Below are 22,703 nucleotides of genomic sequence, written 5' to 3'. Positions count from 1 at the left end.
TGACACCCCTGAAAGAAGCTCTTCACAAGGGCCGTTCTCACTGAGGTTTGGGCTGGGGCCTTCGTCAGGCCTTCCTAGGGGCCACACAAAGACAGGGGTCAGACACTAATTTATAACACAGTCTCCAACTCTGCTCCCAGGCTCCTTAAACCACCAGCACAAAGCAACTACAGCACAGTCTCTCAGTTGATCCTACTTCTCTCCCACAGACAAACAACATGTCATAGAAGTGAACAAACACGCCACAAAAACCCTCTGAAAATGTTCTTGCACCAAAGACACTGACTGCATCTAAATCTCACAGATAACGCTCATGTGTACCTAAATAATTCCTGCCAGCTTTTAAATCTTTCTCCTTCACACCAGCCTCTGCCCCTCGCTGACTCTCTGCAGATTATACACTGTGATTGACAGCTAAACTGAGCCATAATAGACAGTCTATATGGGATTATGAGGGTGAAACTGGGGGCCATGTCATGATTATATTGACAAGATGACTTACCATAAGTTGGCCGGTCAGATTCGACTTTTCACACAATAGCTGGGCTGAGCGCAGTCATCCATTGTAAGTAAATGTTGAGAATTTGGGAGAATGTTAACATTGTGAAGAATGTGCTGGGTGACGTCTTTCTGAATAGGCCAGGGGTGGCGCCTGACAGGACCTTTGACACTGCAGGACAGCCTTCCCCTCGTCCCCCCTGTTAGCACCCCTGCTCCTCAGTAACGCCCATCCCAACGAGGACACCACACAGGGAAGATGTGGTGCTGAGGGGGTGCAAGGATGTTGCAGCGGTCACACAGAGGTTAACGAAGAAGTCAGGTCGGGAAGGCATCTTTGAGGAAAAGTGCAGCCGACTTACAGGATAGTCAGCAGAGAAGTGTGAAGTGTTTGCTGACTCTTCACTGCATGGACTTTTGTCTGATATGGACTGGATTGGACAATTCTGACAAAAAAATACAGTCTGTAATGACAGACCAGCTGTAGTAAAGACTGGATGACCAGCTGAGCAGAGCTGGCAACGTCCTCATGGTCTCAGACTGACAGGGTTCCCAAAAGCTGCAGGTTCCCTGTGTGGCAACTGGTTTTTGGTCATTAGATGACTTGCAAATTTTTTTAGGGAATTTGCTACTACTTAAGTACAGTACCAACTGGATTGTGTATGATTAGGTCATCTTAAAGCCCTGTGTCCAAATCTAGTTATAACACTCTTGTTATTTTAGTTTACAATGTGCTCATATGGTGCTTCTTCTTGAATATGGGAAACGGACCAAAATGAAATATCAAACTGAACTGTGTCTCATCATGAACTGATGATGGGAACATGGACGATAAGGAATCCCAACAGAAGTTCTTTGCCCTGGTCTCCCAGGCAGGTTAATTCAGGCGAGCCTGTACCAGCTGATAAAATGATGAGCAGCCAACCAACATCAAAACCTGCTTCTTGGGAAACTTGGGAAAGACTTTACTTGATTACTTCAGCTGTGTGCCACGACACTGTGTTACTCAATTTGGCTTTAGAGTCTGTATATTAAATTCTTTTTCTGATTAATTTCTTATTAACTAACAGGTCACATTTCTGGCAACACAAATAAATATAAACTGTGGGAACATGAGCTCTTTTTATGTGCTAAAGAAATGAGGATGTCTGTATCTCTCTCTCTCTCTCTCTCTCTCTGTGTCTGTGTGTGTGTGTGTGTGTGTGTGTGTGTGTGTGTGTGTGTGTGTGTGTGTGTGTGTGTGTGTGTGTGTGTGTGTGTCTTTGTGATGTGTAATAAACAGGTCTATGAGCAGAGAGACACTGGGGAAGATTAACCTCTGCTCCTGCAGGCCTCCCAGGGTGAGAAGGCAGTTTAGCGTCACACAGTGACACAACAAACACATTCACAGGCACCTGTACACACACACACACAAACACACAATTGTTATAGTGTAATTTGTGTATACATAGACAAGTGCCTACTTCTTATTTAGATACCAGATATAAACACTGCAGAAAAAATGCACATTAATTGTATTGTATTATGTATATTATGTATTATGACATGGAAGCTGCACTTGAAAATGTGATTGTTTAGCATATATACTTGCATGCACGCGCACACACACACACACATACACAGACTAGTCTCTTTAATAAATTCATTCAGGCTTTATGGAGGATCTCCTTGTGATTATCCAGTCCTCCCTCTTGCAGCTCAACATGTCTATTGGCTGGAAACTAGCCGGCCTTTCTCTCCTCTTTCAGCCTGTTGTTCTGGGAAAAGCCTAAAGGGAAACATTTAGATTGGAGGGCTCTTTGAGACCCTCTGACAGTTGACTGATGACCGTCCATAAAATGACAAAGCATCGCTGTGTGGTGGCCAGTGCGGCCCACTGCCTCCCCATGGGAAACTAATTACTTTGAATTGTTAACGGCAACATTATTTTTCTGCCAATCATTGCTTTTCAATGCCCCGAAAATGAGCATGAAACAAGTCTTTTCAGTGAACAAAACAGTTAAATGTCCCCAATGTTGATCAAATTAACTTCAGCACTGTGACAATGGACTATATTTGTGTGAAAATAATGGCGCGCCACAAAGGACGCCTTTATGCCAGGATTTCACAGTTGTAATGTAAAACTGTTCTCCCCTGAACCGGACCAGGCACTCTGAATGGGGGGTTGGAGAAAAGAAACAAATGCTGATACACAAAAGGGATTTTTTTTTTCCAAGGAAGAGGAAAAAAAAACCTGTTGATTTTATCTCATGCTATCATTTCACAGGCTCATTTAGCAGTCATGTTTTCCAGCCTCTGGAGAGAACAGCATTTTCAGTATCACTTCCATTACATCAGCTGTCCCAGGCAGACTTAAGCAAATGCGCATAATTTTTTTTCTGCATACACATCTCGAGTATCTTTTCCCTTTGTAGCAATTTGTGTCAGACACTTATTTAATAACATCAAATTAAATATTCCTAAAAATATAAAGCAACAATATTGAGGTTTTTTACTCTGTGTGGCCATAAAATCTATTAAACCTTGACATAATTATAAAACAATGATCTCGGTACATCAAGGCATAGCTGAGTCAACAAGGTAAATAATGCTCGATGCAGCATATGTGCATTTTCAAAGGACAGGAAAACCAGCAGGGAAAGCATTTCAAGCAGAGCCTTGCTTTTCTCTCATGGAAGTGGCCCACACATCAGCGCAGGCTTTAGAGCAGTGCTTTTTTGATGTGACTCAATAGCGAGGTCTGCCCGGCTAAACGCTGTTCCTTCTCAGCATTGTTCCCTCGAGGCCTTGAAGCACTTTGGAGATAAACACCGTTTAGCAGTTAAAAGGGCCACAGAGGAAAAGGCTTATCAGATGTGTTCTCAATGGGCTGCAAGCTGCATTATTAGGCCTGGGCCCCAGATAAGATGGAGGCTGAAGTTTGATGGCCAGCAGCAGAGCTCTGTCCCCAGCACTGCTGTGTGATCAGCTCCTGTGCCGGCTGCCTCATGGATCTTGGCTGGTGGTGTGTTCAGTAGCACCCCTCCCCTCGTCGCCCATTCGGCAATGAGAGATTAGAGCTCAGAGAGGGAGAGAGGAGAGAGAAGAGGGAAGGAGGGGGAGTTTGGCTTTAGATATTCCCCCTGTCCCTTTTCCTGCTCTGTTTTCTGGGGGTAGGAGTCAGAGTTAGGACAATGGCCAAAAAGATGGTTCCCAACCAGCCACTGAATGGGAACACTGTTGGTGGTAGCGCTTCATTCAAAGCCTGGCCTGGGCACATTGTCCTCCCAGATCGGCAGAGGAGAATGGAGTTTGCTGGTGGCTGCCAAAAGGTTAGCAGCCTCTGTGAAAGGACCGACCCATTATTCACTGCCCTTTACAGAGCCCAAGCACCCTTTGTGCTCCTCCTCCCTTCCCTCTGCACCGCCAGCTTTTTCTCACTTCGGTGCTCCGGATCTGCGCCCGACAGTTTCCCCCAAAGTGAGTGACTGAGGCGCGATGCCCCCACTATTCCACCCCTGTGCCCCTAGCAAGGAATACCAGGGTAGCCGGAACATATGACAACCTCCCCACCACCACCACCTTGCCTCACACCACTTACCCCTCATCCCCTCATTAAATGATATGGCCCAGAAGTAACAACAGGGTTACCATCCCAACACAAGGGGATTTAGAAAGAGGGAGCATGGAAACTGCAACTCAGCCAACACAATTTCAATTCAATCCCCTCAGCCACCCAACAAAAACTCAGAGACGCTGCTATTAGGTGTATTTACAAGGGAACCTTTAAAAATAAATCAACTGCAAAAGCATGATGAAAGCAGAGGAAATACAATGAATAGACTTGGATGTAAGCAACAACAGAGGTCCTTTTCAAACTTCATGATGCCAGTAAATCCAGGTAAGTTACAGGGTAATAAAAATTGCAAAAGCTGCCATATTCTTGAAAAACACTCCCACTTCCCTGTCCATTAAAGGCGGACCATTCTTTCATCAAATCAAGAATGAAGCACAGGTAAAATATGGCCTTGGAGAGAATACTTTAAAAAGTGCCTCATAATTCATGCACATCAGAAAGCCTGGAGATAATGTATGCCGCCCATATATGCATGTAGTTATTCAAAGTCGTGGCGGCAGGGAGCCATGTCGTGCATTCTGATGCTATTTGAATGGGAGGTCACCTGCTGCAAGGCTGGCACTGGGCTTTTATTCTGTGTTAGCATGGCCAGGTAGGGAGCAGGGGTTGCACCATGTACTCTATCATTCTGCTCCGCTGCAAATGGATATCCCATAAATCACATTACCGTGGCCTATGAATGGATAGCTTGGTCTGTTTGTGCAGAGGCTGGCTTTACTCAGTGCAGAGTACTTTTACAATTCCTTCAACCCCTCAAGTGTAATTAAAAATGTTGAATTTATTTTAATGGTTGATCCTCTTGGGAGCACAAATGTGCAAATGGAACGATGAACTGCCCATTAGAAAACAACACGTCTAGACTAGAACTGGAAATTGTGACATTGCTCCTATAGCACCAACATCAGGCCAAAACAAACTTAAGGGGTTCATCCTCTGTGGACCATGATCACCAACAGCTAATTTAATTTATGGGAAATCAGGAAAAATTGTCATATCTACTGCACAAAACTGACCTGGGGCTGAACTCTAAACACTAAAATGGAAAGAATTCTTCCTCTGGGGAGCATGAATACAGGAAACATAATTGCAATCAAATTAGGATTTAACATGATTCCAACACATTATGGATTTCTTCTTGTGATCCAAGTGTTGGTCAATTTCTGACCTGATATTGAGGCTAAACACAAGCTCGTGATCACAAAAACTGTCCTGGTGGGACCAGGACAATTGATGCCAAATTTCTTGTGAATTTTATCAGTATTTTTTGAGATATCTCGCTCTGGATCAAAGTGTTATGGACAAATGTATAGCCTCCTTACGTTTGCCAGTAGTGGGACAAAAATGAGGATGAATATAGGATTACAGCACAAAAAAAAAACCAGAAAATGTTGGAAAGTGAAAAGGAGTTAGAGGGAGGGACAGAAAAAGAACAGATAAAAGAGACTTGGGAGCTCACAGACCGTGTAGTGAGTAAGACCCCCTACATCTATAGATGGATGTAAGCCCACTGGTCTAGGACTGAATCCCAGAAAAACCTTCTCTGCTGTACCTCTCCTGTTCAGTTTCACTCAAATCCTCGATTACAATATAAATACAGGTTTTGTCATGTCAGACAAAACTGGGATTTCCTACTACTGCCTTTGTGTTTGGAAGCATTTCACATTCTTTACATATATTTTTTTTAAATATATTTCTTTCTTTATGGTATTGGTACTATATGAATTTTACCTGAGACTGAATAACCAAAACATCATAAATAAAGTGAGATCAAGTGGTCAGCTAACCCTAACCCTAACCTTTTTTTTTTGTTCTTTCATGGTCTTTCACAGTTTCTGACTAAATTGTCTATAAAACCCTCTAATGAGCAACAATTTAATTATCATCTTCCAAATATATCAACAACATTACACGGGTCATCTGAAAAAATGCCAGAGAAGCAGAAGGCTTCCTGCTTAATTTAATTTGATTATGCTTCTCAATTAAGAGTAGACATGTTACACAGAGAATGAGTCCAACAAACACTGTAAACTCTGATGAAGTCTGACAACATCTAGTCATAGTAGACACAGGGAGTCTCTTCCCTTGATCTAATCAAGAATACAGTGGGTAGATGAAATCATAAGAGCAACAGTATGGACAGTACCTGTCTAAAACGTAGCCCAGGGCCTTCTGCCTGGTCCCAGAGTAGACTGAGGGGCTCTTCTCCCAGGCCACCAGGTTGGAAGCATCATGGAAAAGGTGGATGTTGACCAGATCAAAGGCACTGGGATGAAAGAAGACAGTGAGTGAGCTTCTTATATATATATATATATATATATATATATTTCTGAAAATTATCAACTTGCTAAACATTACTTAAATAACATTATCTGTCCTGACAGTGAGAAAAAATATTATTCACCAAATAATCAGCATAAAGAAAAACACAGTAAACACTACCCTGCTTTCTTTCAGTTTGTCCTGTTAGGGAAAAGCAAGATAGCTCAATGTACAGTGATGAACACCACCCTGCTCATTCTATCAATCTGGGGTGTTTTGTTAGTGTAATGCTGAACAGGGTGACCCAGAGGAATTGCTCTTATCTCAAGGGGTTTGTTCTGCAGTGACATCCTGGACAAATGAATACATGCACAGGCTTCACTATCTCTGTCAATCCCATCACTGATCTGATCTCCCTATTCTTCACCAGTGTCTCTCTCTCTGCTGCTCTTGTCAAACGTCATGCCCTTATTAAATGCTTACCGTTTCAGCTCTTTAGTTCTCATGTCATCCCTCTATTAGATTACAATCCTCGCCCCCCCCCCCCCCCCCCCCTCCACCCCCTATCAGCCCCCCCCCCCCCCCAAAAATTCCCTGCTCTGTACACTGGAAGCCAGCGTTTGTATTCATCCCGTTCAGGTTCAATTGAATGTAATGTTTTTTGTCATCTGTCATATGCAACTGCTTGACTAACATGATTACGTGTAATCGAATCCCTGCTTGCTTCTGTGGGACCCTATCCGTAGAGGATTCTACTATGTAACTCACTCTCTGTCTGTCTGTACTGTCTGTGATAACCACAGCACACATACGGGGCAAAGCCAGACGGGACTCACATGGTTAGATCTTCATCTCTAATCTGGATGATACAGTTGTAATGATTCAAGGTTGAACAGAGATGAGGTGGGAAGTGTCATTGAAAGGACTTATTAATAAAACTCACCAGTCAGCCAGGGCCCATCGAGTTCTGATGAATCCCTTTCTGGACCACTTGCACTGCAGAACAGAGAGACTCAATTCAGCATGACAGTGGTAGACTTTGACATTACTGAGGCTTCAAACTGTCATCATGAGGCGAATTAAAGTAACAGCATCAAATGATTAATGGAAGAGAAGTAACAGTGTCCACTACCTGAGAGCACAGTTTCATATTTAAATTTTCCAACACTATCAGAAACTTTTTAGTTCAATTTCCATCCATCATATTTAAAGGGTTTTAATGACATGAAACTTTTGAACAATATTTGCTCACTTATTGATGGAGAGATACAGATAAAAATTTAAAGGAATTAATAGATTAGGAGTGGTGGAAAGTAAGTAGTGGTGGCACAGAGGTGCAGTGGTTATCACTGTCGCCTCACAGTGAGAAGGTTCTGGGTCTGAACTCAGGGCCTGGGGCCCGGGGCGTTTGCATGTTCTCTCTGTTGCTGTGTGGGTTCCCTCCAGGTACTCCAGCTTCCTCCCACAGTCCAAAGACATGCATGTTAGGTTAACTGGCAATTCTAAAAAAGGGCCCATAGGTGTGAATGTGTCTCTATATGTTGACCCTGTGATAGACTGGCGACCTGTCCAGGCTGTACCCCGTCCTCACCCAATGTCAGCTGGGATTGGCTCCGGCCCCCCCATGACCCCAGAATGATAAGTGGTATAGATAATGGATGGATGGAAAGTGAGTACTTAGTTACTGAGTTAAATAAAGTACATTTACTTAAGTACTACAGTTTAGAGGCACTTGTACTTTACTTAAACAGGTCAGATATTTTATTCTCCTACTTCACTACAATCCAGAGGGGATTCATTTACTTTTAACTCACCACATTCACAGTATCTGACAGTTACAGCTACAAATTACTGTACACATTAAGATTTATTTGCACACAAAATATGATACATTCTTACTGATAAAATCAGCCAAAGGAATAAGAAAATAAGAAGACAACATTAAGATGCTGTTTATCTGTTTATAAAGAAGGATTTGCTGCTCTCCTATTGGATGGAGAAAACAAGCAATTTAATAGCATTATGGTGGGGATTTTTTTCTGATTAAAAGAATAACTGCTTAATCTGGAAAATTATATCCAAATTAATCATTAGTTGCACTAGCAGAATGTTGACATTGTTAATAGGCAGAAAACCTAAAGTCAAAAATGCATCTAAACATTTGATTTTTCACACAAACATGAAAAGTGTAGCATGTAGACATGTAGTATGCAGCTGTTTGATCAGATCCCACCAGCCTCGAGTTAATTATCCAATCACAAGTCCAAAGCTCTTTCTCAAACAGCACATGATTCACCATGAAGCTGGTTATTAAATGAGAGACAAATTGATGTTGCGAGTGTTCTCATTCTGAATAGATAAATACGTTTCTTTCCCTCAGCCTCTCTCTTTTTCTGTCCATCTCTCTCCGATACTCCTGATGGGGAGTTAACTGCAGTGATGAATAAACTAATTATGGGCCAGGTCACAAAATTACAAATTGACTAATTTTATTTAAAAATCTCAGATGCAAATTAAAGGGCTAAGAGGTATTTGATTGCGCCTCACATCCTTCAATCTGCATTAGTACAAGATTAACTGTATCAAATTGAATTACATTAGCATACTTGAATTAATCCATACTGCCTCTGCAGGATGTATGGGCCCAATTAAAACTCGCTGTCCCAATATTGTGACTTTGAAAGGAGCAAATGGAATTAAATGTGAGTGTCACACTGCATCAAAACTGATTGAGCTTACACTTGCAGAAATATGTTTTTCAAACTAACTCAATATATTTAAAAGATAAACACAAGCAATGAGGATTGAGTAACTGAGTGCAGTAATCACATTCATGTGTTCATGTACATAAAATGTATACATACACTGACTTACACATGACATTGTTGCATGGAATCTCCATTAATGCGCTGTATGTGTTTGCTGAAGTAAGTTGAGGGGAGAAAGTCTTAGAGTAAGGAGGATGAGGAGGGATAAGATGAAGAGTGGGTGTCTGGGGGGCGGGGGGGCTTGCTCAGTGTACATAGAAGCTCTGACTGCAGCCAGAGACGTTTAATCTCGATTTAATTTAAAGAGCCATTAACTACAATCGCAGCATTAAAATCCATCACTTTCTTGACACCCGGCCCCAGATTGCCCCATTTCCTCCACGTATGACTGATTGACCCCCTGCTTCATCGCTTGCTTATAAACATGCTCACAACACACACACACACACGCGCACGCACGGTAATCATGTGAATGACTATCGCAGTCAAGTGAAACATGCATCCACATATCAGGAAGTTTAAAAAAATACACTCTGCTATCTATTTGGTTTTTTTTTTTTTTTGTTTTGGTTTTTTTTTTACAAAATTAAGTGCTTTTATTTTGTAATGTGAGTCTAGTTAAGATGATTATCTCGCACAATCAATCAAAGTGCAGAAGAAGAAAAGTGTCCCTCTCTACTGGTTGACATGATGACATCATGATTTGGTTGCTGCAGCTGATATTGCAGCAGAGATGATGACACAGATGCTGTCCGGCCCCATTTAATCTCCTGCTGAAACATCATCATCACCGCCCCCGCCCCCCCCCCCCCCCCCCCCCACACACACACACACACACACACACACACACACACACACACACATATCTTTTAAAAATGCAAGAATTTAGCCAATTAGCTCTCTGATATGTTATGTCGCTGTTATTGTGAATGGAGGATGTAGCTGGATGAAATGGATAGTGGCCTGTAATCTTATCATATATCAGGTTTGGTGGCTATAAAGAGTCACTGAGCAGGGACGAGGGCTGGAGTCAGAGGGCAACGGTAAAAGGTCACAAGGCTCGGGTTGACATTGGCTGACCTTCCACAGGTCAGCGATGGCGTCTCCGCCCATGACAGTGATGAACGGAGGCTACACAGTGGGTCACATCCAAGGGTGTTGGCCAATACATATACGGACTGACCACTGCGTGTGCACACACGCGCGCACACACACACACACACAGAAGATTAGAGACATTAAACAAAGCAAACAGAAAAAAAACAAGATGGGTGGAAGAGGAAACTAGAAACCATCACATTCACTTGAAACTTGAGACCACTACATAAAACTCCCCAATTGTGACCAATGGAAAATTACGCTTCTATAAAATGTCAGATGTGACACAGTCAGCACGCGCACACACACACACACACACACAGTCCTACTCCCAGTCCTTGTCTAAAGCACCCTCCCGTCACCATTTCCTGGTCCATCCCGTTTCATTCTTTGACCTTTCTTATATTTCAGCTCAAAGTCCGACCCCCATAAATAATATTATGGCTGGGTGATGTTTGGTGCTAGTGGAGGGGGGTCGATAGAAGAGTGCAGGATCAGGAGGGGGTATGAGGAGGGGGTTACACAAAAGCCCAATGACAGAAATGCACTGTGAGTAATATGTAATACACACAAACGCTGATTGATTTGAGCCCTGGTAGACAGTCACATTTATCTTTATTCCATCATCCAGGGGGGGCCGATCAAATAAGAGAGGGCCTCACATAGGGTTTATATAACTGGACAGCACATGATGGTACGTACGTGTGTGTGTGTGTGTGTGTGCTTTGATGTACCACATGTACAGAGGGCAGTCTCTGTCATCATCACCACTCAAATATTGCAGTAAACACGATGTAGAAATGTCACAAGCTCTAAAAATTCACCTGGTGAGAAGCTGAAAACAAAATGATTTGAAACAGCCAGGAAACATCCAAGAAACATCCCAAAGAGGAAGTCTAAAGGAAACTGAGGTGTTCTTTTAATCCTTCTGTTTACAAAAAAATGAGTGAAGAAAGCCTTCATTTAGCTTTCATTTGAACATTATCACCACATTTATGAGCTGCTCGCAGTCTCATGGATCACACCTGTCACCGACAACAGCATCTGTGTCACAGGTGTCTTGTCTGGTGATAAATGCAGGGAGCATTTTACAGGCAATGCCAGTTTAAATGACTTCATCTCCTTAACGTATGCATCGTGTCTATGAATCACATGCGGGGCTTAAATCAAAGCAGAAAAATGTGAAGGAAGTTAACTTTCATCAGGGGCAGAACTTGAAAGTAATCACAGCCCCGAATCAGAGCTTACTACAGAGGGCACTAAAAGGCTATGAAAAGTCAATGCTTTTATGGACACGCTCATGGTGCCAAACAACAAATAGAAACTCATATGGATGTTGATCTACAGCCTGTCGCCTATTTTCTTCCTTTCTCTTTTTTCTACGGCTGTGTAAAACAATCAATAGCAAGGGCACATTAAGGTCTGGGTCGTATACTTTATTTATATAAGGCAATGACAAATCCTTATGATGCAATGGTTTTTGGAGGCATGTATTACCGCGCCAAACAAATAAATATATTAATGTCCACTGGGGAGATGGAGAGATTGACGGAACAACAGGAAACGACAAGCTGCCAAATCCATCATGGCGACCTTTCAAAAGAAATGCACCCACAATTTTGTCCACTTCCTTCTTATTCAGCATTTCAATTAATGTCCCAGCTTCTCTCCCCTTCACTTGCAGCTATAACTCAGGCTGGGATTACGGAAAGAACTGATGTTTTGCATACGGAGGGGTTGTCACTTAAATCAGAATCAAACCAGGAGAAGAAAGAGCCACCAGCATAAAGTGTGAATGTAAGTGATTTTAACCAATATTTTATTTTATGACACTGAGTTTGGCCACTCTGAAAAGCTGAGAGCCATCGTGAGCATGATGTAAGTTCAATGACAATAGAGGTTTTCAACACATTATTATATTTTTAATTTCTAATTGTTCTCTTTCTGCATTCGTTGGAGATCAAGAGCTGCAACAGTCAATTAATTAATGAATCAACAGAAAATTAATCTATTTTATTAATCAATCACTCATCTGAGTCACCTCTCAAGTAAACAAAAGTTTATAAATGCTGGTACCAGCTCCTTAAATTAAGTATTGTCTTTTCTTTTTTCAGTTTTATATTATTGAAAGTTGAAAATCTTTGTGTGGAGAAATTTGAAGACATGACCACAGGCTCTGGAAAACTGTGGTCAAGATTTTTCACATTTATACAAACAAACAAAATAAAAGATTAATTGATAATTAAAATAATTGTTAGTTGCAGCCCTGTTCTGCAATAAGCATCTTACAGACACACACTTCATGTGTCTAAACCACCATGACATTGCATGACATTTTGTTTCTGTTTTAAACACACACACACACACACACACACACACACACACACACACACACAAACACACACACACACACACACACACACACACACACACACACACACACACACACAAACACAAACACACACACACAAACACACACCCCAAGCCCTCCCACCATGATGTCATCAGCATCTCACTCAGTGACACTTTATTAATGGGGGACTGTAAAGGTAAAGACACAAGCAGGGAAATGCACACATCTGTCTCCCATCAGCCACCTGAGCCGTCTGCTGTCACTCTCACCATCCTGGATCAGTTTCAAACCCAAGTTTTTATTTGCTCTGGGAATGAGTTACGAGCATGTAAATAAGATACCTGTCCTTTTGCTTTCTCTTTAAATCATTTGGTTTGAGGTATCAGGACCCAAAACCTGAGCGAGCTGGGACTCGAGGACGTGGTTCGGGACTCAGTGTGGCATCCTGTCTGGTCCAGGATCCCTGTGTAATAGGATTCCTCAAAGCTGTAGATGGATGGCAAATCTAGGTGGTTTCATCTACTAAAAGAGGGCATAAATCACTAGCGGAGGAAGCGGAGACGAGGCAGGGGTTATCACCAGTCTGCCTCCCTCATGAGAGCTTTGCATTAAAGCATTAGTGAAATTAATTCATCTTTCATAAGAGGTTTGAGCAGTATCTGTGATCTATGATAACAACCAATTTCTCACTACGGAGGGGAGGAGCAGGGGGAGGAGGGAGACAGGAGAAAAAAAAATACTCGGCGACCCTGATAGACTACACAAATCTGCTCTTTTTAAATGGGCTAACATTATCTGGAGTGCTGCTCTCTGGAGCATCATCCCAGATTCATATCCCAGCCGGGAAAGAGGCATAAATCACCGGGCAAAACTTTTCTCATCTGCCCACCCCCCCCCTTCCATACACCTCCTTTCTCCCTACATCACTCCCCTCATCCTTCTCACAGGATGTCGTGCCAGGTTTGTTTTGTGGTTTTCTTAGCTTGTCCTGTTAAACGCAGAACAATGCTTCGCTCTAATCATTTTAAATGGCTTTGCACCTCAATCAGTGTAATTGGTTTTAGATCATCTCTGGAATGAGAGAATGGGAAACCAGAGATGTGGGGTGTGTGTGTGTGTGAATGCATATGTTTGTGTGTATGTCTAGGGTGGCTCAGGGTGTGCAGGGAGGGGAGTGTGTGTGTGGGGGGGTGGGGGGTGGGGGGGGTCCTGCAGTGTGTGAAAGAGACGGAAATTGGGGGGAAGTGTGTGAAGGGGCCGTATCCATCTGTTTTGCATATATTTGCGGAGGCGGCCGTCGGAGCATGGTTGACAGATGAGTGGGGAGTGCGGGGATGACACACGGGCGGTCGTGCTCTTTATTACTATATCAGCACTGCTATGCTCAGCGCTCACCCCCCCCCTCCGATGGCACACACCGCACCGAAACCGGGAAAGTGAACACAGAGGAGTGAGCAGAGAATTGATCTGTGGGACACGGCAGATACAAAGAGGACTTTCTCTGTTTCATGATTTGAATTTTTTGACTGATTTGTTTTCAAATCAGCCAAGTGTCAGTGGGATTTCCTTGAAGCAGAAAATAAAATTGGACTGTAAAACAAAAGAAAAAAGACACAGAAGTGGCTTTGGAAAAATCTGTGAAAAGTTGGGAAAAGGAAATCTCTGTATAAATTATTATCTTTTTTAAATCTCATCATTTTCATCATTTCTTATACACAATATTAAATTATATGCGCAGTGAAAGATGTGTGGATCTGTGGATTTCCTCTGATATCTGTCAGTCAGTGTCTAAACAGGAAGCTATCATTAGACGACAGAACCCACCTCAGGGAAGTAATCCTGTGGAAACTTTTCCTTCTCCAGCGAAGGTGTGCTTTCTAGTGTCTCTGAGCAGGTCTCCTTCCCCACCACCTTCTTGAATTTCTTGGCTGAAAGGAAGATGGACGAAGGACAGAGGCAGGAAGAGAGGGAGAGAGGAGGTGGAGAGCAGGGAAGACAGTTTACTGTTATGAACATGGCAGGTTAATTTTTGAAGACCCCTGTGTGTGATTGAGAATCTCCAAACATCACTCGAGCTCACTGAGAGCAGGAGCCACCTGGCCTTCCTCAGACAACTGCCCCACCTGCTGGTCAGAATGAGGAACGTCTGCATTCAGCTAAAAGAAGAGTGTGAGGGGTCACGACGTGGGAAAAATTTAAAATAAAGATATGTCTCTTTCTTCTTTTTTTTTTTATCTCAGAGGAAGACTACTGCAGTGTGTGCATACTGACTCAAGTGAATCAAGAACATATATATCCTGAGTAAAGAGCTCAGACAAGACTGAGGTGACTCTCCTGTATGCTCTTGATTTCTTTTAACAGTAAGATATTTGAAAGATCTACAGAAAGTCTGCATAAGAGCACAGTTCACTACCTGCATTTCCCAGCTTTAGCTGTGCTAGATTATGTATTCAAGTAATTCTGTGTTTACCATAACATCAGCATAAAATAACAAGGTCGACAAAGAACAATGTTGTTTACTCTGTGTATGAAATATCTATTTCAAGTCAAGGACAGATTCATCCTCTTGGTCTTTGTGAGGCTTAACATTTTCATCGTGGGGTATTTCCTTATCTGAACTGAGCATCTAAGGATGGAGTGTGCTGTATGTTGTTGAGATTGTAAAGTTTTTAAGTTGTGATTTTGAGGCATATACATACAACCGTCTTGACCTGAAAGTGCAACAGAACCTACATGACTTTAAACTCCATAAACAAGCTCATGTACAGACAGAGCTGCCAGAGTGAGATGATTGAATGTGTGTGAGGGAGAAATGGTAACAACATATTGTTGTGATGCAAAGTCAATAGAATTTCAATAAGACCACAATATTAACTAAATATGACCATCTTTATTCCACAGTTTAGTTTTTATAAAGACTTTATAAAGAAAAAAAAGATGCTTTATGTTTTTAATTTAAAAGATTTTATTATTTGCATTTTGGACTAAACTCTTTGAGAAAAATAGGAAGTTGAAAACAGTTTCTACATATTTTAAGGCGAAGGAGAAATCATATGGCATGTGTACAATCACAGTTTGTTTTGTTTTCTCTGTTTCAGTATTGCATCCATTACACCTGGGACTGTATTGTTGTATTGTTACAACCCTGATGTCAGTTCATGTTCAATCTTTGCAGGACCTTTAATTTCCAGACGTCTGTCTTGATGATCATCTGTCTTTTTTCTCAGCTGACAAAAGGAAAAAGCTCAGGTGTGAATAAGAAAATGAAAAATGGCTGAACTCCATTCAGCTGCTTCAGTTTCAGGGTCCTGGTATTGTTCGCAGGCTGGCTCACTGTCAAACTGTTGTGGTTTACTGGGACACTTGAACAGAACAAAGCCATTGTTGGTGTTGTTAGAGACACCTGTGCTTTTCTGACTGTGACAGTTAAAAACGTACAAAAGAAAACAAAGCTGCACAGTATGTACAGTAGTTTATGTGATTCTGATTTTAAATCAAATCTTGTGTGTACAAGGGGAGTGGTCCTCTCCCCTCTCGACCCCTCCCCTGCCTTCGCCCTGTCCTTCACTGGGGTAACTGGTGCTAATGCTGACTTGGGTCTAATAGGAAGCGAGGTGCCTCCACATCTATATCCCTTCTTTAATTAGCGCGGCCGCTGGCCCCCGGGGCCCTCTGACACCGCAGGCTGATGAGACCGCTGTAACTGTCCAATAACCCGCCACACACCATTACCGTAGGCCCGAAATCTTATGAATTAAATCCTAATATTAATAAGCATTACCATTCTGTCCCGCTCCCTTTACATTATCCTCAAAGCCAATCTTAGCTCGCTGGTTTTGATGGAAGTGGGAATAGCCTGCAAATGGTTGTGTGTGATATGCAGGGGTGGGATGAGGGGGCACGATGTGAGGATTTTATCTTGACACAGTGGTGATGATGAGTGTTGGAGGGAGGTACTCACCTTTGAAATCAAACTGGTGGATGTTTTTCAAAGACTCGTGGATAAAGTAGAAACTTCCGAGAGCCTGCAAAAGGAAAAGAATGAATGAGTGCTTCCATACTTTTTTTTTTTTTTTTTTTTAGACATTCATTTCCTGTCTGGATCTGGATCCAGTCCAGATTTATCAAATCCCTTCACAGATGAAGATTCTCCACATGAAGCGGGGACTAAAACTCCAACATTTCCCACCATTTCTGTTAAATTTCAGACCTGTTCATGGGCGACAATTTATCACAGTTTCTCCTGTTTCCCTGCTCATAACCTTTTCACAGTGTTGAGTGTGCAAATGCCCTAAAGTGAGAATGCTCCACTAATAAACTGGGCTGAAAGTACAGAGCCTTGCTCTTGAACACACTCCATAGCACACTTCCCACAGCTCTGCTCAATGGGAAGCAGCAAACACTACACACCATCAACTACACAACAACAGGTGCAACGTGCTCTCAGTACAGTACACTCAGTACACCCCATTCTCGAGCTTAGAGTCTTCTAATGTGGCGAGTCAACAATTTGAGCTTTCAAAGGACACATTCAGATGGACTTTTGAATGAGCAAAGATCAACTTCAATAGGCTTAAAATCTTAATTTTCCCTGTGAACAATCAGGAAACTTTCCCAGTCGCTGGACAAGCCAATCAAAGTCTGTGGGAAGAAGTAAGAGTCGTGCAGAGGGGGATTTGATGCGGTTCACAGTCCACTACACTGCTTTCTGTTGCCCTCTTTACATTTAGGGCAAATGGAGGCAAAGCTCAAGCTCAATCCTCTGTGTCTTTGAGATAGCAGACCTTTGGCTCGGGATAATTCTGAGTCTCCTTTTTCCTCTCAAAGAAAGGCAGAGCGTGGTGAGTCACTTTTACTATGAAGACCAGAGCAACCAAATTAAAACATAAGTAAGCAGAGTGAGAAAATCACAGCGAAAGACAAAGAGTCAGATAAGAAATACAATGACAAAGCTAGAAGGAAGTAGATAAGGCTGAAAAAGAAAGATAAGACTCCCATGCTCAGGTACAGTAAAACAGGGTGTGATCAAAAGAAGGAGGAGGCATCTGCAGAAGAAAAGGTCCTCTGGAGGAGGATTTAGTGTTTTCTTATGTTTTCTTTTTGAGGCCGGGGGGGCAGATGCCTCTCTTTCCAACACGCTGGGAGAGGGTTTGGGCCCGGCCCGGCCCCTGCATTATTTATGAGTGCCAGCGCATCTTGAGATTAAACATTTGCTGATTTGTCAAAAGCACAAACATGAGGTCCTGCCCATCTCCTTGACATATAAGTTCAACCGACGGAAAACACTGTCGCACATTTAATTGATGAGAACAGCGGCTGGTGACCTGCACCTCCGCCGCGCTCCCCTCCCTCCGTCATTCCTTCTCCTGCTCTGACGGAGGACAGAGAAAAAGGGGAGGACGGAGGGGGGGTGCATATGAGAGGGGCGTTAGGCTAACGCAGGACTCAAGGTCACAGCTTCCCATTGCGAGAGGACGGCTTCCAGGAAGGCCCCCTTACACTTATTTGTGCTCACTTGTCTTTATGTTCTCTTTCACCTTAAAGTGCCGTCGACAGACTTGCAGACAGAGATGGATCGGAAAACAGGGCGACGGAGGGAAAACTGTGCTATTCGTCAAAATGGTGCCACTATGCTAGCCGCTGCTGTTTGTGTGAATATTTCAGTGGGTAGTGAAATAAAAATGACACGTGGGAAATTATGGGGGAAAAAAAGATATATTTCTTTTTATTACAAATTAAATTGCAGTGCTGTATTTTCTCTGCAAAGTCAAAGCACTACTACAGCTTGATCAACAGAAAATTAATGGACAAAAATTTTATTCAGTGATTAATGGTCTAAAGAGTCACAGCTGGTTGCAGCTGCATGGATACGAGGAAGCTCTGCTTTTCTCTGTTTTTTTCACCATTTTAATCTGTAAATTATTGTAAATCTTTCGGTTTCACGCAGTTGAACAAAGCAACATAAAGATTTCACCTTGGGCTCTGAGAAACTGTGACATGTTTTTGTCACTGTTTTCTGACTTTTGTCAAACAAAATAATCAATCAGTTAATTAAAACATACTCAATAGAACAATGACTGAAAGGACTCCTGAATAATGATTCTCTGCAAAAAATAAAAATATGTAAATAACTGATCGATTGAAGCCTTAGCCTTCAGGCCAAACAGCCACTGTCTCTCTTGCAGAGGAGGCTGATCCCTCTATATGCCCTCAATGGCTGAGACTATTAAAAATAAAATTAATATGACATCAAACAAATCGGCATGAATCAATTTTCAAATAAATGATAAACAACTATGCTTAAGTGGCTATCCGTGTAATCGCAAAAATCTACTTAACCCTCAACCCTAATAAATATTTATTTGACATCAGGGTTCAGAGCCCAGCAGCTGCTCTGCTCCCTCTCCTCTCCTCTCCTCTGCCTCCCTCCTGCACTCTTCATGAAGAAGCTATTATATTAGCAGGGCGCAATTAATCCATTTGTCTCCTTACATGACAGGCTCAAAATATTCATTAGGGCTGGACTGCGCTGACAGGCCATGCTTATCTTTTACCAGTAGCTTTACAATGGCCTGTGTCAAACGTATGTTTGTCACGTCCCTCTTTATTGATTAGCTGCCAGATTCACTTGAAATAATTAAAAGTATATTTTACATATTTATAAACCCGACTGCCACGGCGGCTACTTAATTTTCCATTAGTAAAATGCAGTCTATTAAGTGCACCATGAGGGCCATGGGGGAGGTAAGGGGAAATGAGTAATCACCATAATTGTAGACAGAAAGACAATAACCGCACCATAAAAGCTCGGGTTTTATGACTCGTTCTGGCAATGCTATCTCTTATCACGAGTCATATTGGGTACACTGCTCGCAGATAAGGGCACAATGACACAACGGCAACTGTGCTCGCTCTCCATGCGCGTGTGTGTGGGCGTGCGAGTGTGTAGTTGACATTTCCAAAACCCCTGCAGATATGGGCTGAACAAGTCCCAATAGACTGGCTGGTGGAAAATAGAGACTTGAGAGCTGCAGTACATAGCCTGCATACTTTGCTCCGTTGAATGCTTTATCGATACCGAGGGCTGCAAAAATTAGTTCTGGCCGACGACGAGAAGCAGGAATTCTGTGACCTCTGCATAGATTTTCTGCGTATAATGTGAAAAATGAGCCATAAAGCAAACATAAAAGTAATAATTTTTCTTCAAGGTCTCACCTCCAATCTGTGCTAAGGGAGAGTGGCCAGTCCCAGGAGAGCTGACACATACACACTCCAGTGTCATCACAGTGTCACTGTACAACTTCAGAGGGTAATGTTCTGCTGTCCCCGGGCACTAGCAAAGTGCAGGATTATGGGTTTCTGGAGCACAGCAATGAGAACATGTGTCCAATGAGTGTTTCACTGGGAAAAATAAATGATACGCTCTGAAAGCCCCACGGCACAGGAAGCTAACTCCAACATGTCAGCTGTTAGTTCTGATCAGGATAGTGTTTGTTTATGTGAGTTTAGCTTGTACAGTATGTCTCTGTACACAGGATTTGATGTCACGGTGTAATGTGTGTTTGTCAAAGTCAAAGGCAAAGTCAAAGTAGCTTTATTGTCAATTTCTTCACATGTTAAGACATACAAAGGAATCGAAAGGACGTTTCCCACTCTCCCGCGGTGAAACATATAAAGTGCACACTGCACAGGCACGACAGATAAGACAAGACAAGACGTTTCCTAATGCTAAGTATACATTCAATTCTACATAAAATAGGACGTTTCCTAATACTAAAGAGATAATAAAAATAACTAAATGAGATACGTATAGCTGGGAGTAGCAGCAGGAGTTTCTGTGCAAGTTAGGTTATTGTAGTGCAAAGGTGATTCAGTATAATCTTCTTATTGTTGCTCATCGTGGTAACAATTAGTACCTCACCTACACCAAAGAGGATATGACTCTAATCAAGGCGTCTTTGCTGAAAAACATCACAACAGGAAATCAAAAGGTGAACTGAAGCTACAAATATTGTTTTTTTGTTTTTTTGTGTGTTTTCTTGTTTTCTGTCTCACTTCACCCTGTAGGCATTCCTTTAATTTTCTTTTAAGTGTCACTTGCGTTTCACATTTTGCCAGCGTTGCACCTGTTGTAACTGAAAAAATGCGGCAACACAACAACATTGTGACAACAAAGTCAACAACAGGACAAGAAACACAGCAGTCAGATGATCAGACAGAAAGTGAGCCCACTGGTTATAATCCCTCATTGCATAGTCATGTTGTGTGTGCATGTGAGGGCTGAATTAATTTATTCATTGATTGTCAATGTCAATTTTTGTCATTTTGTTAGGAAAAATGATGAAAATCACCTCTCAAATATGAATATTTTCTGGTTTTCTTTCTGATGCTGAATTGGATATCTCTCAGTTTTGGAACATTGATCCAACAAAACAAGTGATTTAAAGAAGTCGTTTTGGGATCCGGGAAAATATGGGGATATGGCCCCTCCCCCAGTGCCATATGAGAAAATTAACCAATGAGTTATTAACTTTTTCAATAAGTTTGGCTAACTTATTTGGTTTGGAGGTGTATTTATAACCTGCCACAGAGTCTGAATACTGGTGTTTCTTTGAAGTGATATTGGTCCTTGATCTCAGAAACAACTCACTGAGTGCAGTCTTCTTGGTACAGATAAGACGGATGACCAAAACTACAAAAATTATACTGAAGTTGTCATAAACTGCCATTATCCTTTAACAGCACTAATCTTTAAGGTGATACTTGCACTGTAATCACAGTTATGGCTGTGTGTGTGTGTGTGCGTTTGTGCGTGTGTGCGTGTGTGCGAACTACAAGTCTCATTAGAAGCACCTCAGAGAAATATCCCCTCTGGGTTTTTGGTGGCATCTTGGCTTCTGCAGCAGAGACAAAATGGGCTGTTTTCCAGTTTATATCTCATTGCTCAGAAATCCCTGGAGTCCCCTCATCTGTCAAATCACAAGTGATGCCACACTTCCACATAAACCTGCACTTAGAGACATCGCCACAAAAAAAAAAAAACTCACAAGTGTACACACACATACACAGACACACACAGTCTTATTGGAAAGGTCAATCAGATATGCTGTCATGAAGAAATGGTGTTGCGAAGAGAAACACAAGCTATGTCAAAGCAGCTCAGAGCAGATATAAGCTCTGACTAATAGCTACATAATATCCTCATTAGTCACTGAAGACCAGCATTCATACATGGCCAAACTCTAAACATACTCCAAATCAAAGTGTGAAGGGTGAATCCCTCAGCAGACAATAGAGCAGCACACTGTGCTCTGACGACAGCTGCTGAATGCAAGAATCCACATATCTATTTCAAGATCAGCCCTCTATGTCCCAGCAAGGGACCCATTGATATGCAGGATCCAGGGCTAAAAGAGCACCTTCACAGGAGCCTCTCTGCACAAATCTCCAATACTGCACAAACAGCCTGTTTGTCATCTGCGGCAAGGAAAACACCCCAGCACAAAAGTGAGCAGCATCAATAGAGATGGCTTGCTTTTTCAGCCCAGAGATGGAGAAGCCTTAGTATTTTCTACCCCTCCTGAGCCCACCGCCCACCCCAGGCTGCCATATGTGTTTGCCAAGGCCCTCTCCCAGTGCCATTGATTGAGTATTCAGAGTATTGAGCCACAGTGTCTATTATTCATCGGCTGCCTGGAAGGCCTGACTGGATACACAGACAAAACTCTCATTAAAACTTCCTCTGTCACTTCCTGTGATTTGAAAGCAGCCTGTGTGTCGGAGCCATCCGTCACGTCCTGAAGGAGCGCTTGTCTCTGGGGGTGTGTGTTTGTGTGTGTGTTGGGGGGGCATAGGTAAGGTTGGGACAGAGGAAATAAATTAAACTGTTCAAAGATATACTAGAAGGAAACATGTTCACATAAACGTACTTATTTATTTCACAGTAATTAAGATTTAAATTAAGCTTACTCCTCTTAATGCTCCTCCACAGGCCCCATGAGAGACTCACAAGCAAACCTTGCAGGAAAATTGGTTTACATGGCAAAGCAGGACTAGTATTGATCTTCTGCAATTAAACCAGGAGCAGCAGATCCTCCATTTGGATTCAGTG

General features: G+C 42.3%; 1 protein-coding gene across 4 annotated transcripts in view; it reads right to left on the bottom strand.

Moving 5' to 3' along the window:
• LOC139623227 (inositol polyphosphate-5-phosphatase A) overlaps nt 1-22,703 on the bottom strand; it is a 140,860-nt gene that overhangs the window by 43,430 nt on the left and 74,727 nt on the right. For all 4 annotated transcript variants that reach the window (XR_011691453.1, XM_071481277.1, XM_071481276.1 and 1 more), the window contains exons 5-8: nt 16,554-16,617; nt 14,417-14,520; nt 7,317-7,369; nt 6,258-6,377 (exon numbers count right to left, since the gene is read on the bottom strand). Coding sequence is in view for 3 of the 4 variants with exons in the window: in XM_071481277.1 (XP_071337378.1) it covers nt 6,258-6,377; nt 7,317-7,369; nt 14,417-14,520; nt 16,554-16,617 (341 nt within the window). In the remaining variant the exon portion in view is untranslated. The remainder of the gene's footprint in view (nt 1-6,257; nt 6,378-7,316; nt 7,370-14,416; nt 14,521-16,553; nt 16,618-22,703) is intronic.

Source organism: Trachinotus anak, unplaced genomic scaffold, assembly GCF_046630095.1.
Source record: "Trachinotus anak isolate AG129_WGS33_773 ecotype Australia unplaced genomic scaffold, CSIRO_AGI_Tana_v1 ptg000007l, whole genome shotgun sequence".
In the NCBI taxonomy this organism is placed as follows: domain Eukaryota; kingdom Metazoa; phylum Chordata; class Actinopteri; order Carangiformes; family Carangidae; genus Trachinotus; species Trachinotus anak.
This window is presented reverse-complemented; position numbering and strand designations above follow the sequence as displayed.